Here is a 19,899-nt window from a genome sequence, read left to right as displayed (position 1 = left end):
GTTTCAACCTGTGAAAATTATCACGAAGTTTAGTTAATCTACAAACTTGTAACACATTGGGATAAAGTTACAATTGAATGAAACATGAATCTGTGACTTTGAAATGGTAAAATACCCTCTAAAAATAGACTAAAACTACTCCATAACTGTTACTTCTCAGACGCATGTGCATTTTTGAAAATATGAGAAATACATTTTGTGATATTGAAAACACCAGGATGATCAAAACACTTCGAATGTATGGATATGAATAATCTAAACAATAAAATCTAAGTATAGTATGATTTCAGTTGTCAAAAACAGCTCTCATAGTAAAAAAACCAAAATCTTTTTGTTTAAAAACTAGGGTATTTCTCTTTAATATCAGATAAATAATAATTTATTACAATGATCTGTCAAGCCTTTGTGAGTCTGTCCCTTATTTTCTTAAAGGAATGATCAGGCAAGGCTTTTGGACTTGGACTGGTGTGCAGATTCAACAAAATATAATGCAGATTATTGCTTAAAATATTGGTATATTAATTAAGAAAATGATAACGATCAGTGTTGAAAATTAGCCACAGGCGACTAAGAATTTTATAAAGGTAGTCCGTTGAGCGACTATCGATTTTATTGTCGTCGTAGGTATTGTTTTAAGTTTAAGCGATTTGCATGAAATAAGAACAGATCAGATCTAAAGTGACACCAAGACTTACATGATGACATAACCATCCAAATATTACTGTAATAAACAACAAGTATGTTTTTATGCTTTGTAATATGATACATCGTATAGTTGGGTAAAATGTTGTTTTGTTTTGTTTTTTTGTCACACATTTATTTCTCTTTCGATATTTATTTTATTAGTAGCCTACTACTGGACATAGGTTCTTCTCTTCTCAGTCCAATTTATTGTATTTTTAATACATAATTAAATTTATAGTCCTGGGCCAATATTTCAAAGCAATCTTAGCCTATAAAATTGTGAAACCATCGTAAGCTATGACGTCACTATGGCGTGTTCTGTAGTGATGTCACAACCTATGATGAGTTTATGATTTTATAGCTCTGAGATGGCTTTGACAATATAGGCCCTGTTGTGTTGGTAAGTACCACTGTCTGGATCAAGTCTTCTTTGGTGGCCCAAAGCTCATCATTAAATTTTGCTCCATTTGGCCAATGTTTTATTCATGTTTCATTGTTTGTGACAATGTCGGGGGTAGGACTGTAGAATTGTGCTTTGGAGACTATGGCTCTGTTTTACATTGACAGTCAACAGTGTTTGCCAATTCTACTACCTAGTCCATAGTACAAATGGAATTGGAGATGGCAGTGACTATCCTGGGCCCCGATTCATGTAGTGATCTTAGCCCAAAGATCACCGTAAGTGCATAACTATCTTATGCACTTTAGATGATCTTAGCACTAGACTAAGATCGCTTTGTGGAACGGAGCCCAGATCTGTAAATATAGGGATTATCCTTATAAACAATTCTAGACTACTGTGTATCTGCCTCATACCGAGGTCAAGTCAGGTCATAGGGTTTAACGTACACATTCAGAGCCAGCAGAGCGCACACCTTTCATGGGCACATGTGCTGGCCTCTGCCAGATCCTCCGTCCAGGACAGGAGTGGGTGGGAGAGGGGACCGCCCACATCAGCAGGTGCAAGGGAACACCAGCAATCCGACTGGAATTGTTAGCAAGCGGGGGTGGTTTTGGTGCTATGGGATTTGGAATGTCCTGTAGGATTAAGCCAAAGAGAAAAGGTTGCACTATTTGAATGAAGGAAATGTGGCTCCTTTTTGAACGGTCCGCCAAAATGGAAAGGGGTTTATATCGACTTCCACCCCTGTATTTTATTAAACAAATTTTATTATTATCTCCTACCCTAATCTCATTCCAACCAACTGGTGTTTCATGCTTGACAACTACTAGCTGCCAATTAAGCAATCTACTCAGAAGGTCTTTTTAAACAAATATTTCATTCCTATGTCAAATTTTTTTTTTTTATTCTCATTACTTGGTGTTTGCTAATTATAAAATGAATAGTAGTAGACCATTTATTCTAAGTTTTAATACTTTTTTCTTTTTTTTAGGTGACTGTGTGTTCCACTGATTAGCGTTGTATATGTTGAGACTGAAACCATTAGCAGTTTTCAATGTATGCTCTGCAATATTTAAGAGATTCCAAAAAGTGAATACGTGCAAGACTCTTCAACAGATTTCATTTACTTTTGCTTCAGGTAAGTTCTGTACAGTTATGTAATGTGACTTATAACTGATAAACAAAAAATGTAATGTGACTTATAACTGATAAGCAAAAAATGTAATGTGACTTATAACTGATAAACAAAAAATGTAATGTGACTTATAACTGATAAACAAAAAATGCCAGTGAGTAAACTTCAGGAAGGGACTATTAGTTTCATCACCGTCTGTCTGTCTGTCCATCCGTCCATCTGTTCCACATGTATTTTTTTTTTTTTTTTTTGACAAAGCTTCAAGATTTTGAACAGAAATTTTATGTATAGTTTTATTATGTACTGTTTTAGATCAAGTTAACTTTCATAGCAGTTTATCCATTTTTTCACAGTTATAGCCCTTGAACTTAAACAAAAAATTGTGGACTTTTTTGCAATGCTAAAAATATTGAGATAAAATTCTGTTTATAGCTTTGTCATGTACATTTACAGTTTGACTTTCATGGCGATTTACCAAATGTTTTTACAGAGTTATGGCCCTTGAACATACCTATAGTAGATAAGAAAATTTGTTGGGCCCGATAGATGTGTATTGCTTTATCAGTACTCTCAGAATGCTTGTTACATTTCATTTTGAATGTGAAAAAAGGTATCCACCATAAAAGAAATTCTGTTGCTACAGTTTTAAGTATTAATACACTGAATCAAACATATAGCTATACATACATATGCTAGGGCTTCTAAATTGTATCTTTTTAACAATTCATTGATTGTCACTTTATTACTAATTTGTGGGTGAACCGTAAACTGTAATACATGTACACTTTTTGTTTATAAAGTTTTATATATTAATATATATATATATTGTTGTTTTTTTAGGGTAGGGGGAGTTCTCATTCATGTGTAAATAAATATGATTTACTCATTTATAAATGACAAAGCATTCATTCGTTTAATGTTGTTAATTGCTGTAGTAAGTAATTTTATTTTAAACTAATGTATAGTTTAGCATGTTTTTTTTATACAAACCATAAAGTATGCCTATAAGCCTATCTGTTGTGTATATTGACAAAAACATGATCTCAAATATATTGGTATGACAAAATGTAAATTGAAAAGTATGACAAAATGTATATTAAAAAGTTATTTATTTTAATTTTATGATGTTTATTTTAGCAACAGTTTAAACTGGGCAAATTTTTAAGAATATAAGCCAGTGAATTTTCAAATCCACTGTCTCCATGGCAAGTAGTTTTTAAAAAATCTAAATTTATATAATATATAAATTTAGATTTATTATACATGTAGTATGTGGTCTCCTTTGAAATATGATTTTGTAACAACATATGTTTGTGTAGGCTACCTTTTAGTTTTAGTCAAATCCGAGTTGAAATCAACTCAATAATGACAGCATACAGGTAGCATATTGGTGCTTTCAAAGTAATAATGCATGAAAAATGCATGAAGTGGTATGCAATCAACATTGCAGCCAGCAGCCAATTCAAACAATAAAAACAAAGCAGGTTTGTGTGCAGGAATTTTAGCAGGGGGGTTCTAGACTGTGGCGATTAGAGTCTATAGTGAGGTCGAGCCTTCTCCCCCAAAAAATATACAGAGGAAAAAGAAAATTTGTGTGAGCAGAACCCTCCCCCTGCACACCTGCCAGGTCCTGCAAAGCTATCAGATTAGTGTACTAAAAGCTTTTCACATGTGCTTGGTGAATCATGTCAGCTGTGTGACATGAGTGGCGAAAGACATTGCACAGATCACACATGGTTGCAGCTAGCTGGATTACTGATTGAATAATTAGTTTTCCTCCATACTGAATTGTGTTTTTTTAAATATTATTTTTTTAATAACCTGTGATACAAAGGAAAAATAGAAATAAATACTTCAATTTATTAATAGAAATGTCATCGGCTTGCATTTTGTGCATTAATATTATGCAGGGCTTCTAGATTATGGTAGCCCCACTCCCATGGCTAGTGATATTCAATGTTGGGCTAGTAAATAACTACTATTGCCATGCCCGGCGGCTACTGAATTTTTTGTAAATAAGAATATACTGCCCCCACCCCAACCCTTAAATGTTAAGTGTTTTTAAGCTCTAATTCCCTCTTTAGGTGACATAAATATCTGATTATTAAGTTATTTAGTAAAATTGTAGTAACTTAAAGTAAAGTAGGGCTAGTGAATTTTTAATTGTGGCTAGTAAATTTTTTAAATCGCTGATCCCATGGCTAGTGGATTTTATAAAAATTCTAGAAACCCTGTATTATGATAGCATTAATTTCAGGATCTATATAATATGTATTTGGTTTGTGACCAATGATACATGTACCTCAAAGCAAGGCTCTGACTGACATGCAAAATAATTTCACTGAATAACTAGTCCATAAAATATTGTTATATGGGTTTAAATGTAAACTTTTAAGAAGCAAAATTTGTCACTTTCTGATTTAGTTCATTGAAAGATTTCCGCCTGTTACCCCACATTATATTGATATATAAAAAGTGAACCTCATCCTAACTCAAAAACTAACCCTGAAACTAAATCTAACTCTACCCTAAAACTAACCCGAACAAAATGTGTGTGGGGGTTTAACGTTCTAATATTTGCCCCATTCTAGGACAAAATGTTGATGTATTTTTTGTAATTTTACTGTTAGATATTTTGTAAGAATATCTAAATCAGATATTATAAAAACCTTGGATGAACAACTCTTGTTTGGTTTATAGGAATATGGAAACGGGTTAAATAAGCCGGTCAAAATACTACATGCTCATCTAAATATATATCCCAATGTTCTTCTTATATATATCAAGTTTGTAAAACTCCATATTTATATAAGAATTGATCGCCATTTTTTGCGAATTTATCGATGTCTAACAGTCACAAATTATATAAAATCACTACACTATGCAATTTTATACTAAATTTGTGACTGTTATACATTGATAAATTCACAAAAAATGACGAACAATTCTTATAATTACAAACAGAACAACTTATTTAGTTAAAACGACACATAATTCATAAATCAGTTTCTAACGTTCTTTCCCATGATCTGCTTTACGTAATGATGTCCCATTTGACGTAATGACGTCATTTTCTGAGGTGTTTAGTTCATTGTTATGCAGTTGTGACATTTGTACATCAATACATTTATTAAAAAAATATCAAACAGTTTTATAGAATTACAAATACCGGAGCTTGTGCAGAGGGTGGGTTACGGCAGTCGAACCCTCCCCTTGATCAAGCAAATTTTCTCTTTTTTTCAATACTTTTTCAGTGAAGCACACCTTAACCACTCATAAATTTCGTTAGCCATAGTTTATCCCCTCACCCTCTTCTAAAATGTATGCACAAGTGCCTGGACATGCCGTATTTAGTTCAAATACACACAAATCAGCTTCTAGTGTCCTTTCCATGACCTGTTTTACATAATGACATCCCAGCTGGCGTATTGACGTCATTTTTTGAGGTTTATCTAAGGATAACGTTCAGTTTTTCTTCGACTTCGTCCGATCAGAATTGAGGAAATCGTATAAAAGCAGAAAGTTTGTAATTATATATATACTACTCAAAAGAATTTAAGGGTCAGATGATATTTTCGACATTATTTTCTGAATGTCAATTATATTAGCTAGACCATAATGTCACGCATGGTATTGTTCCATTTTGACGAAAGTGGGTCTAAGCAACCCATAAATGAATTAAAATCCACTGTCATTGACACTGTCGACTAGTTCTAATGGCGAATACATGCTTACATTTGCACGTAAATTAGGGCGAAAGCGAAAGATCTGCTAAGTGCCCATAACTTGCTTTTTCACAAAGCGCTTCATTTGCACGCTTTGCATGTGTATTCCATGTTCCCAATGCTGAATTTCCGTATAATTGGAGCTTGCGTTCGTGTACGGTGCACACTCCAAATTCGACAATGGTACGACTATCGAAGATCGAGGAAGGGCTATTGCTTGGCTTCAGGATGGCAATACGCAAAGAAATGTTGCTCTGAGACTTGGTGTCAGTCAGAGTGTCGTTGGCCTACTGTGGCAACGGTACCAAGCAACGAATTCTGTTCGAAATCGTCCACGTTCGGGAAGACCCTGAAGCACTACAAATAGAGAGGACCGCTACATCACCAATATGGCTCTACGTCAATGCACAACCACTGCACGCCGATTACGTGACAATCTGCGGACTGCGACTGGAACTCGAGTGTCTGATCAAACCATACGCAATCGTCTGAGAGCCAATAATCTACGCTGCCGTCGCCAGGCTGTTCGACCACCACTCCTACCACGTCACAGAACGGCCAGACGTCACTGGTGCACGCTTCATCTGCGGTGGCAACGTGTTCATTGGGGTTGAGTGATGTTCACTGATGAGTCCAGGTTTAGTCTCCAGTTCAACGACGGTCGGGTTCATGTCTACAGACGTCCTGGGGAGCGCTTCGCTGACGTTAACGTTAGACAACGTCACCGGTTCGGTGGTGGCAGCGTCATGGTGTGGGGCGGCATCTCTATCCACCACAGGACCCCCCTCTATGTGGTGGATGGCAATCTGAATGGAATCCGCTATCTGAATGAGATTATCCGGCCGTTGGTTCTCCCAGGCCTTCAGCAGATTGGCGGCGGGGCAGTTCTGCAGGATGACAATGCCAGACCCCACCGCGCCAGGGTGGTAACGGACTTTCTCAGACAACAAGGTATCGCCAGGATGGATTGGCCAGCATATTCGCCTGACTTGGCCCCAATAGAGAAGGCCTGGGACGAATTAGGCAAGAGAGTTCGGGATAACCATGCCCCTCCGGCCAACCTTCATGATCTGGGTCAACTTCTTATGGCAGAGTGGCAGGCCATTCCCCAAGAGTTCTTCAGACGTCTGATCAACAGCATGAGGCAACGATGTGTCGAGTGTATTCGCGCCAGGGGTGGATTCACACACTATTAAACGAATGTTCTAATGTGTAAAATCCATGTTTGACAACCTTCAACTTTGATAGCATGTCATGTGACTTTCTTGTATACAGTGACGTTTATTTGTGGTTTTTTGTAAATATGGAACAATAAATGAAATTTTTGGTGTAGTTTACATCATCAATCTAATACACTCTGAAACTTATTTGGTTATAAATTTTTGACCCTTAAATTCTTTTGAGTAGTATATATATCCAAACTTTTAGATACATAAATAGATATTGTTGAAAAATAGTGTGTTTAGCTAAGTTGATGAACAGATGATTAAACCTATTTCTTTTTCTTTTGTTTAGAAATAGACTAATAGAATCTATATCACCGTTGTTGGAATTGTCTTATCTATATCTCACAACAGTGATTGAATCTTTTTCTTGCCCATTTAACTACAGTAACAAAACAATAATTTTGTAAGCTATGTATCACTAAAGATCGAAAGGCGTCCTAAGTCAAGAAGCGTCCTGTTTTACGTACGGCTTGTTTGTTACGAATCTGTGTGCGCGTGAACTTTGACAACACAATAATTCTGAACCAGGAAGTACTTGCTACCGATAAAGAAAAACAAATAGTAGCATCGATTAAAATCATATGCTATATTAATACCTACCTGCATCTAAATAATCAGCACTTGTCAATAATCAAAGAATTCTGTCGCTGTCACGTCTGCTTTCATCTTTGAGTCAGGTCACGTGACGTATGTATTCTTTCAACAATAAGGTAATAGATCAAATAATCAAATTGATCGTGCGATTACAATGCGTGTGCGATGTAGCCATTTTCCCATTAATAGGACGCTTCACGATCCTTTGAGGATACATTTTGTTTTTATTGTAGAACAATTCATAAACATTTCACCTACAAACTCATTTAATCATATGCGGAAAAATATAGTCCACCTTATGCAATGACATAAAAATGTATAATAACTTAAAAATAAATATAAAGTTGAAAATATTAATTTATTTAAATATTTTTAAAACAATGATACAACGTAAAATGACAATTTTGAAAACCAAGAGTTATGACGTCAATCGTTGTAAAACATGAGTTATAACATCACATGTATCATTCCAGCACCAGGGTGCTAGACAAATGTATCTAGCTCCATGCAAAAGCTGACTAATTCAGTGAGTAAGAAATATTATTTCCCACTAGATTTATGTCATGGGCTTTTGTTATGTAGTACCGGTAGTTAAAATAGAAATAGCTGGTTGCATTTGTTTAACTCATTATAAATTCTGTATGTTATTCTGTTATCAGCTAAATAGTCACAATGTCGAAGGACTGCTGTGGGTGTTGTTGTAGCAAGGATAGCAAGGAAGTCCAGAAGATTAATGATGCCAAACTATATACACCTGGCATTTGTTCCGAGGGATTACCTAAACCACCACCACCACCAGAGCCTGTTGTAGTAGAAGAAGTAGAAGCTGTGAAAGAAGCATCGGAAACTAAAGTAGTAGGACCACCAAAAATCGCACCATCAATGCAGATATTGACAGCTGAAGAAATAATGTTGCTTCTAGGTATCTTATTATATATAATACATGACACAGAGAATGGCACATGAAAACATGATTCTAATTCAACACATTTGTAAGAATGAATCTGATTGGATCTCTGCTAAAATTTAAGATGGTGAAACCTGTGTTTTACTGGTCACACATTTTTGAAGTCGAACTACATCATAACTTGAGCAAAACAAAGGGGTGTCATGAGGCTTTATTCATACATTAGAGCTGATTAAACATCTCAAATTACACGTCTATGTTACAACCACTAACGTTTTGGTCGCCTGTCTCCTGTTACTGGGAGGGACAGGACGTAGCCCAGTGGTAAAGCGTTCGCTTGATGTGCGGTCAGTCTAGGATTGATCCTTGTTGGTGGGCCCATTGGGCTGTTTCTCGTTCCAGCCAGTGCTCCACAACAGGTGTAACAAAGGCTGTGGTATGTACTATCCTGTCTGTAGGATGGTGCATATAAAAGATCCCTTGCTGCTAATCGAAAAGAGTAGCCCATGAAGTGGTGACAGCGGGTATTCTCTCTTAATATCTGTGTTGTCCTTAACCATACATGTATGTCTGACGCCATATGACCGTAAATAAAATGTGTTGAGTGTGTCGTTAAATAAAACATTTCCTTCCTTCCTGTCACTGGGTTATCTAATGATGTCTTCAGCTCGTGAAATTTGTAATGCACAGTCTCACTGAAAATCTGACAATTTGCTATTAAACAAACAACAAACAGTTGAATTAGAAAAGGAATAACCCAACTGTGTTTTTTGATGTGCCGATGGTGGATTCACTGTTGCAAATTTCTCGTTTTATTGACAAACCGGAAAACTGTAGGGTTATACCATAATTTTAAATGGAAATATAGGTGTCAAAAGATATAACTGAATGCATATTAAGCATCAAGTAATAAATGCATAACAAATAATGTTATTTTAATTATAACTTATTTATTAAAGATGTGGTAAAAACAAATTCTGCTGAACAGTGCAAAAATGAACACGTAAACAAAACAGAGGGAAAATACCTCTGTGAAATTTGTATTAAAGTTCTTCCTTTTTTGTTATTTGAAAACCATTAACCTTTTTTTTATTACCACATGAACATTCCTAACAAATGCTAGATTACTATAAACATGTGCCATTTGTCTTGTTGTGTAGTTAGTTACATTTCTTGTTTGGTTAGAAACAAGGTTTACCCGAGATGTTTCAGCTAAATAGCAATATTTTAAGATATTGTAGCCATAATAAATCTTTTATATCACTACTATTTGAAATGATATAATAGGTATGTGTTTGTGTTAAACAACAAACTGGCCTTAAAGGGAGAGTAAACTAAAGCATGAGCCTTATGTGTTGGAAAGATGCATACCTGGACCACCAACACATACTGACACTTTAACAAATGAAAAATGCATAATTTTAGAGTTAATAAAAAACGTGATTATTCCTGCTAAATGGGGGCAGCCATTTTATTTTATTTTCGAGGTGTCCGGTACTCTAGCTTGGGGCGAAGTGACATCAGCTCCGACCAACTCCTGTATGCACAGTGTAAACAAAAGCAGTAATTTACGACAAGGTGCTTCTCTTTGATCAACCTGACTTGTAAAACAACATAAATGACGTGATAATTATAATAAACTATTAACTAAATATATTTCAAGTTGCATTACCGGAATGAAATGGGGCTGTAGGACCACATAATTGGTCAGTTCTGTGATTTTAGATGGGAAAGTCTACTTAATCAATAGTTTTACAGAACTATTTACAGTAATAAACCATGTCCATTACCATTTTAGGGGTGACAGGTAATATTACACAATATCGGTATGTATGTTTGTGTTTAGACAGCAGTATAATTGGCTCATCTGGTTACCTATCAAATACACACATGCCAATCAGGAATCACAGGTAGAGGCAACTGACAGAATAGACCAATTAACTAAGAAAACACTCTGTGTATCATTTCAGTACATACATGTAGTTTAATGCATGGACAAAACATGGTATAATTATTTCGACTTGTTGTGTAGCCACTTTGACAATGGTGGTTTATTTTGTATTGAAAGATAATATATACTTGTTGCTGGCTTACTGGATGTATATTATTACAAAACATTGCAATGCATGCCTATTTTATTATCCAGCAAAAACCAGGTAGATTTGTTTCTCTAGTTCTAAGACTCATTCCTGACATTATGCGTTAAGTATTACATAACCACCAGCTTGCCAGAGAAATGGAACAAAATGGCTGTGCCCATTATATATAATAGCCGTCACATTTAACCATTTCATTAATTAAATATAATATACTTGTTAATATTAAGCAATAATGTGCATTATATATCGTTGAATATGCATACCAGTCCAAAAGCCTTGCTTAAGCATTCCTTTAATTAGATAACTGACTGAGCACACGTAGCTACTCTGTAGATTTCAATTGATGTTGAATGCTGATGGTTGCATGTAGCAAAACATATTCGTGAGACATGAGTGAATTGTGCACCTGTTTTTATAACCAACATCAGTACTTAAATTCTCTCAATATCTCAAGGTACCATACACATATTTTATTCTTGATTAATCTTACATTACTGTAGATATTTTCACAATAAAATCAGTTATTTTGACCATCTGACTGTGTGCATGCATGTGTGTGTGCAGATGTCTGTTTGTGTTTATGTTTTATAGAGAGCAAGAGCACAAAATTTAATACAGTGTATGAAGCATTTATGTTGTAATATCTTGTTTAGTGGCAACACTTTTTTATTCAACAATTGTTAAATTACTAACATTATTTTATGTTCACATAAATCCTGTCATATTATATCTAATCATGCTGTATATTAAATAATATATATAACCAAACTGACCGTAAAACCATCCTTTTAAAAAGTATTCATTACCGGTAATTTCCTGTAACCTGACCAACTGTGTTAGTAGTGGAATGGTTAAATTTCTTTTTAATTATATTATAAAAATACATTATATTTATAAACACAAAACTCAACTAAAAACACAACTGAGTTGTACTGTTCTATTGTAAGTCACTTGAGTTACCGCAAACAATATTTTAAAATGTTTAAAAGGATGGCTTAACCAGGAAACATATTTTCATACTAACATTTTTATTTCATGTCATGCTGTTAAATAATTCAGTTAAAAATAACTTTCATCCTGCTTTACATACCAAATGCATGGACTTCAGATTGAACTATATACTTCCCATATGTTTGTGCTGTGTTTCATAAATTTCATAACAAATACATGATTTTTTGTTTTTTAGAATCTTCTGATCAAAAAGCAACAAGCTGTATGGAAGTGTTGAAATCAGTCAATGACAAGAAAGAGTACAGGTTAATTTATTTGAGCATTTTTTTTACTTTTCATTTCTGTCATATGTCATGTGTATTAGTTTGGTATCTGTTTTATAATATTTTAATTAATAATTATAAAAAAGGGCAATTCTGTGGTGTCGGACATACATTTCAGACACTTTAGCCAAGCGGTACATAAATGTACAAAACGTTCCACAACTGTTTATTGTTATACATTGTAAGAACCAACAAGGGCATCATTGCCATATATAAACTTCATTCCATCCTTATGTCACTTTAGGTGTACAGTAAAAATTATGCACGGTGTCGGACTTATGCACACAAACTGCAATTTTTCACCCACACATGGTTATGTCTAAATCTCTGTGATGTGTGAGGGCATATTGGAAATATTGTGTCCTGTTCCTATAGGGTAGATGTTTATCTGTATATGAGATGTAAAAGCATTGTGGGTTTTTTCATTTGGCAACTAAAAGCTTTCTTACTATCTATATATAAAAAAAATAGAAGTAGGCCCCATCTGGCTCCTAGATGAAAAAGTTAATGTAGAAGGCCGAGTAATGATGAATTACACATTCAGATGTCAATAGTGATTGTGAACCTTGATTTTGCTCATAGCATACCAAAGACTGGGTTAAATTATAATAGCAAATAATATTCATTGTACTTCGAATTATGCTATTATTTTATTTCACTATAATTCACTGTGTAAAATGTTTTTAATCCTGCAGAGTTCTAAAACTTTGTAATGATCTGACGGTACTGCTGATATCTGATCCTGTTCAGTCTGATGACGATGATAGTTCTATGTCTGAAGATGAGGATGAGACTGAAGACATTCCTTATGAATGTGGTGAAGATCTAGAGATAAAACCTGCAACAGACACCAAGCCAAAGACACAACAGACATGCCCACAGAAAAAGGCAGGAACTTTATTTAGAAAATTACTACATTTGTGGTGGGTGGGGTTCTCTTGTAAACTGTTTCGACTATTGGATTAATGTTTGACAAAAACACATTGATAGCGTACAAGTTTATAACTTTTGATCACATATTTTTACTTACAAAGATTATAAATACATAAAATAACGTTCATATGTAAAAGGTAAGCATTATTTTTGTGGGTTTTAAAAACTTTTTATGACATTTTAGAGCAATTAATGTGTAAAATTACACAAAAAAACCCCAGAGAGATAAAGTTAGGCTTACTTATATGCATTTGCGGCTAGGGCCTATATGCATAACGACTGGATAAATTTAAACCTAGATAGGCCCATTTCAATTCTATCCGCCATTGTTGTCCATTGAAAATATTAACTGAAAACAACCTTTTCAACTCCCAACTTCCCAGGTATTTCTGACGAAAAAAATGAACAAGAAAATCATTCATTTTCTACATTAATGCTATAGCTGGTTCTGTTGTTATTTCCAGCCAGTGCCGTGTGCAAAATGGCAGGAAATTTGAATTGATGAACTCATGTGGTATACAGTATGTTGGCTTGAGTGAGGTCGAGCACATTTCTCGTCTGTAGTATTTGAAACATTAAATATCCATAGCATCAGCACTATGCTAAGTCAAACTAGACTACAGAGTGCAACATTTTGGGTTTTTTAGTTTTATTATTTATTTATTATTATCATTTATATAGAAACATAGCTTATTAGCAGATACACATCTGAAAGCTCATCTGAGGTCTCCAATATCCAAGCACCCGACTCTGAATAACCACAAATTACAAAATAAAATAAAATGCAGCCAAAACCAAAAAATATTTGAATTTAATATCTATCATGTTTGGAATGAGGAAGACTTACTACCGTATATTGCTGTGTATTAGCTGACTTTTCAAGCCTCTAAATACCATCATGAGAAGAGGAGTTGGCCAATACACGGATTAAAAAAAAAATGTCTAAGAAAATACAAAAAAATATGGGCGTGTACGGAAATACGATACTAACGAAAACATGTCGGTCAATCTCGGTTTCAAAACCTTACCAGTGCATTATTTAATCAGTATTTTTAACAGCCTGTAGTAAGTCCCATACAAATGTCCATTTGATTGTTTGATACACGCAATAAAAGTTATATTTTATTTGAGAAATAAAATGAAATTTATTTTATTTTTATTGTCGACAATTTCCGGTAAAAGCCACTAACAAGTAGTACCAGTATTTGGCGCCAAATGTGTTACATGATCAGAACGGTCATTAAGTATTTTTATGACCGCTGATATTTTGTCCTCAATTGCAGATTTAATTGGTCAGAACTGATGATTTTTACTTACAGTCATTGTTGATTCTGCAATTCCTAATAAATTATTAGAAACTACGTTTTATTTGAGATATCACTACTTATAAAAAGAGCAGAATAGGTTGTGTTCATCATTGCAATTATCTGTCATGGGTGTTAAATAATATTTACACTGCTGTATAAGAGTGAAACAACATTTATCAGCTAGCGATGTTAATAATAATAATAATGTTATTCCACATTAGGGGATTTTTTTAATAAACCTTTATTGTTTTTCAGCTATCATAAAATCTTTATTAAAATAGTTTTTGTACATTGTACTTTGATTGATTCATCAAAACAAATTCCCACGATTCACTGTTGCCCTAGACCGACAATATCTCGATCGGATATATCTAAATGTTTGCCCGTGTTAACTACATAAAAGTTGAGTCGATGTATACATCATACCAACCATTTCGTACCAGATTTTGAGGGAAAAACTAAGGGGTCAGCTTATCCACATAGTAGGCTAATACACAGCGATATATGGTAGTATCAATTCGTTCCTCATTTCACACAAAAAATCACATGGTGTAGAAATTGTAGCAAACATGTTTGGCAATTTAAAAAAGTCCAATTTTGTTCCATTCCTGACCCATGTGTTCATAATCATGTTTTCTCAGTAGTTACTCTGTCAGAACTAAATATAGAATATATTAACAATGTTAATATCATAATTTGATATATTTGAATTTAAAAGATTTACTTCTTCTTTTTTTTCAGTCTGCAGCTGCCATGTGTGTTAGTGTTGGCAGCTTCACTGATCCACCAGAAATTCCTGGCTTTGCTCATTTTCTGGAACACAGTATGTATTAATTACAAAGCCATTTAATAACATTCCACAAGATGATTTATGTTAGTATTATTGTAAGTTTGATTCTATATTCTGTTTTTAATTGCTCATACCTTTCGAATCCTTTTATGGATTGCTTTAATATTTGGTATGCTTCCTAAATATTTCTTAAAAACCTGTCTAGCAATGATGTGGATTAATTTATGTATTCACCAGGGGTGGGGAAAAATAAAATTGTCAATCGGTCCCACTTGATGTCGTCACTACCGGGGGGGTGGGGGGGGGTTGGGAGGAATTAAAAAAAAAAAAAAACATTTAAAAAACGATATTTGCCAAATAGTTTGTTTAAAAATCAGTGATATTTGTATAGTTTTATCTTGAATCATGAACGCGAAACAATTAACATGAAAAAAATAAATAATAATAATCACATATGATTAGTGAAAACCCCCACAAATTGTAAATATTTTACATAATAGAATAAATAATATAAAAAAGGAATAAAAGTTATGAATTTAATTCCCATATATGTACATAAAAAGTATGAGTATTCAGTACTGTATCTTGAAAATTAATAAAAGATGGCACCGTTGAGCGTTTGACAGCCTGAGCTAGCACATGTTTAGACAAAGAGAGTAATAACGTCATCACTGATTGGATGAAATTTGACCTCTACTGGCTCTTGAGATAACAGTACATGTAGCTGTTCTGCTTACTCCCACTTGTTAAAAAAAAAGGTGGAAACCTTTTCTTAATTTTAAAATCCTTTATAATTATTGGATACACTACATTGAACAGTCAACAATAAATACATTTATAGATTATTTCATTTTATTTTATGCTATTTTAAGCAGTTTGTATTGCACAAAAGCCTCTTGCTTCGGACTAGGACATTCTACCCGACAGAGCTCCGTACACAGGTGTTGACAGATGTTGATTGTAACCAGTTGCAAATTCTGGGTCCTTTGTTTTAATTGGAGTGTAATACCTTGATGGCTCTCTAAACCAAGAATGGTGCTATCGTTAATGTCTGTGTAATCTCTTGTCCGACTCAGCGACTTTGACAAATGTCTAGCCTAGTGGCAGTCGATTGACACTACTGTAGGTCCGACTTCAGTGACTGGCGATATACTTAGGCAGACTTTAAAATCACAAACGTCTGAAACACCAGACCACTATTGACCACTATTTATTTATTATTTTAAATCATGCACGAGATACCGATGTCTGGGCTGGCCGGTCCACTTGACCGATAGGAATTTGTTCCAATAACAGAAATGGACAGGTGCTTCGGACTGACAAGAATGACAAAAGTGGGACCGGCAAACGCGCGTTTTTAAAAAATAATTTCGGTCTCAGAGATCAAGAATCGGTCCCAGACCGGGAAAAAAGGGCTTTTCCCCACCCCTGGTATTCACTATTAAGCTTATGACATGTAAGCAAACCATTTTAAAGTACCATATGTATTCTATAATTACAGCTACATTACGAACAGTTGGTCATAGTTTTAGAATTTGACCCAAACCAGATGATCAATGGCAGTCAAACGATGCCATTATTTATAAACTTGGTTGTAGGCATTCACTATTTACATCACATAGGGTTTGTTTTCTAAATTGTAATATAATATTCACATTTATTTTATACTTGAGGAAAGAACTTCGCTTTACTGTTGAGTAAACTGCGATATTCTTGTTCTTATAAACATATTGGTCTATTTTCTTTACCCAGATATTGCATGTACACAATACAGCATAATTTTCTACTAAATCAGTATTAATCTGAACAAACCTGTTAACATCTCAGCTGAGTTACATATTTGCTGCCATACACATTGTATAATTATGAATAAATACTGAGTATCTTTGGGAAGTTTATTGATATTTTTGAAAATAGCATTCAACTTACAAGCATATTTTTTCTGTTTTAATTTTTCATCCAGCAGGCTATTGAATCTTGATTGCATGCTACAATCATTGCAGGTTTTCAGTGGTTTTCAAGTTGTGACACGAGTCAAACATTACCCACTTTCGGGTTAGAACAACATGCTGCTTGGTCAGCTTATCATTCAAGATGTTTAGAACAATGATTTGGAATTGTACAAACATGTGTTGTTGTTTTTTTAAATTTTATTCCATCTGACACTGTTTTGCTTGCACCATGATAGCAACCTGTTGTACACATGCACGTTAACTATATTACAAAACATATATTTTTGTAGCCTTGCAAAAAGCATTTCGTCCTTTGAGAATGGTTTAAATCAAATTATTCATTACCATCCAGTTGACTGAGAAATCTAAATGTTTATTTTTATAGTGCTGGTTAATTAGAACATGGGCTTATGGCTAATCATGATTGGGGGGGGGGGGGGGGGGGGGCAAGGGTTCTGGTTCCCCCATCTCTGAAGATAATGCATCCCCACAGTTGGAAATAAGATTGATATACAGCTACCCCCCTATCTATATGTCTTTGTCATCTTTTGACACGTATGCAAATAAGTATAGCAATGCACACAGTAAAGAATAACATAGCAAGTTTTTATTTTTAAAGTCAAAACCTCCACATACTCTTAGATCCAAGGGTGGGTAGGGGTTTAAATCATCCCTTGAGGTAGTACTAAACCAAATAACTTCCTGCTGGGTCAAAGTTCGAGGTGCACAGAACTTTTGATAGAGCAGTTAATACCACAAGTCCTGTGATTTGTGATAAATGTCAGTGTTTTGGTTTTTAAAAAAATTAGTTTCATCTTGGCCAAAATTGTTTCATCTAGTACCACTGTGTCAAGTAGCCTTGTGCTTGAAACATATATGGGGTACCTGTTTTAAAAAAGGTACTCAAATTTTGTGCGGAACTAGGGTAGTCATAGACACTATCCATTATCTCTGAAATGAGCAGCTTGACCCCCAATTTTTTCCGATTCACTTTATTTCCACAGCGTATATGTCTCGATACACTGCAGGTAGGAGTTATAGTCACAAATGTTACTATTGCCATCAATGGGATTTGATTTGGTGGTATACACCCTTGAACTGCCAAGTACTTCAGTTTAATATTTTACTGAAAACAGCAATATGCATGTCTGCAAGCATGCATAGATGCTTGGGTGTGGGTGCAGAGGAGATATTGAGGGATTAACCCACCCTTCACCCCACCGAATATTATACAAATCTGCCTTCCCTACACGTCATACAATATTCACTAAAATCGATTTAGTACAACATCATCACTTTAAAACCAAAAAATAATGAAAAAGGGAAGAAGTACATGTATTGTTAACATAAATTTTAATTCACAGATTTAATGTATTTGCCTGTGATAATATTTTTAGAAGTATTTTGGCATTGACATGCTGTAGAATAATACACTGTTGAAATTTTAGAAGAGCTGTAATTATAGAAGAAATATGGTAATACATATTTTAATTGCCATTGAAAATGTTTGCAATATATATATTTTTAAATGTATAAACTTTATCTCCTTTTACAGTGGTTTTTATGGGAAGTAAAAAATACCCACAAGAAAATGATATGGATGATTTTCTGTCAAGACATGGAGGTGAATCAAATGCTTGGACAGACTGTGAGAGAGTATGTTTGATTTTATTTCACAATTCATAACAATTGGTCTAGAATTTTATAACACAAATTGTTCGATATGTGCAGTAAAGAAATAAACTTTTCCTTTTGGCTAATATGTTGAGGTTTTTTTTTTAAATAGCCTCCAATTCAGTTATTAATATTATAAATTCTTCTAGCATGTTGAATTATGCTATGTTGTTTTATTGAACATGCATGTACGTTTACTGTGTATATTTTTTGTTTCAGACCACCTTTTACTTTGATATTCAGAAGAAATATTTTCACCAATCTCTTGATAAATTTGCAAACTTCTTCATTTCTCCGCTGATGTTAAAAAATAGTGTAGACCGAGAACTGCAAGCTGTGGACAATGGTGAGAATTTTGTCTCTAATGTTTGCTCACTTTCATACCACACAGAATACTGCACACCATGAAATTTATGCAAGCAAGAAATTAATATAGAAAAATGTGACAAACATAACACAATAATTACTTGATGCATTTTATTTTCTCCCAATATAAGTAATATGCCGGATTTTAATTTTTCTTCCCGAACTGGACTCCCGCAGCACCAATTAAAAAGTCTGGTTTTAAGGAATATAAATTTCTTCTGAAACAGCGATTCCGTATTTTCTGCTTCTTGTGTTGTTGGTGCCTTTTCGGGATTTGGCAACCATAAGAATTTTTTCAGAATATCATTAGGCTTTGTGACTTTTACAGACTTGCACATCACTGTAGTTGTGATAGTTGTGAACTGTGATCAGTGTGTTGATGTTTATAAGGACCAATCATGTCAAGTTTTAGTACAAGTCTTATTGTTTGTAAGATTCAGGTTAATGCATGCATGTGTAAAACATTGTATGTATTGTTTAACATTGACTCACATCTGGTGGATGAATTAAATATAACTCAACAATACAGCAATAGAGTTTCTATCAAAACGTGATCCTTGTGCATTGAACAGGATGTTAAACTGTACCCTACAAAATGACATAAATGGAAATACACATTTTGAAAATTAACTCTTCATTTATTGCTTCATGGATATTTTGTTATTTTTGGCAGAGTTCCAGATGTCAAAGCTCGATGATCTTGAGCGTGTTAATCAGCTAGTAGGTTCAACAGCAGTTGAGTCTCACCCAATGTCAAAGTTCATGTGTGGTAAAAGAACCTTTATATTTTTCTAAATTATATTAAAGGGACATTCCTGAGTTTGCTGCAC

General features: G+C 34.4%; 1 protein-coding gene across 3 annotated transcripts in view; it reads left to right on the top strand.

Annotated features, from left to right (window-relative positions):
* Positions 1 to 19,899, top strand: part of LOC121373873 (nardilysin-like) — a 62,861-nt gene that overhangs the window by 749 nt on the left and 42,213 nt on the right. For all 3 annotated transcript variants that reach the window (XM_041500657.1, XM_041500655.1, XM_041500656.1), the window contains exons 2-9: positions 2,079 to 2,225; positions 8,427 to 8,689; positions 11,960 to 12,029; positions 12,743 to 12,935; positions 15,029 to 15,110; positions 18,585 to 18,685; positions 18,923 to 19,049; positions 19,743 to 19,838. In XM_041500657.1, coding sequence (XP_041356591.1) covers positions 8,440 to 8,689; positions 11,960 to 12,029; positions 12,743 to 12,935; positions 15,029 to 15,110; positions 18,585 to 18,685; positions 18,923 to 19,049; positions 19,743 to 19,838 — 919 coding nt within the window. In that variant the 5' untranslated portion in view covers positions 2,079 to 2,225; positions 8,427 to 8,439. The remainder of the gene's footprint in view (positions 1 to 2,078; positions 2,226 to 8,426; positions 8,690 to 11,959; positions 12,030 to 12,742; positions 12,936 to 15,028; positions 15,111 to 18,584; positions 18,686 to 18,922; positions 19,050 to 19,742; positions 19,839 to 19,899) is intronic.

The sequence above is a fragment of the Gigantopelta aegis genome, chromosome 6 (genome assembly GCF_016097555.1).
Source record: "Gigantopelta aegis isolate Gae_Host chromosome 6, Gae_host_genome, whole genome shotgun sequence".
Lineage (NCBI taxonomy): Eukaryota > Metazoa > Mollusca > Gastropoda > Neomphalida > Peltospiridae > Gigantopelta > Gigantopelta aegis.
Note: the sequence above shows the minus strand (reverse complement) of the source record. Positions and strands in the feature narration are given on the sequence as shown.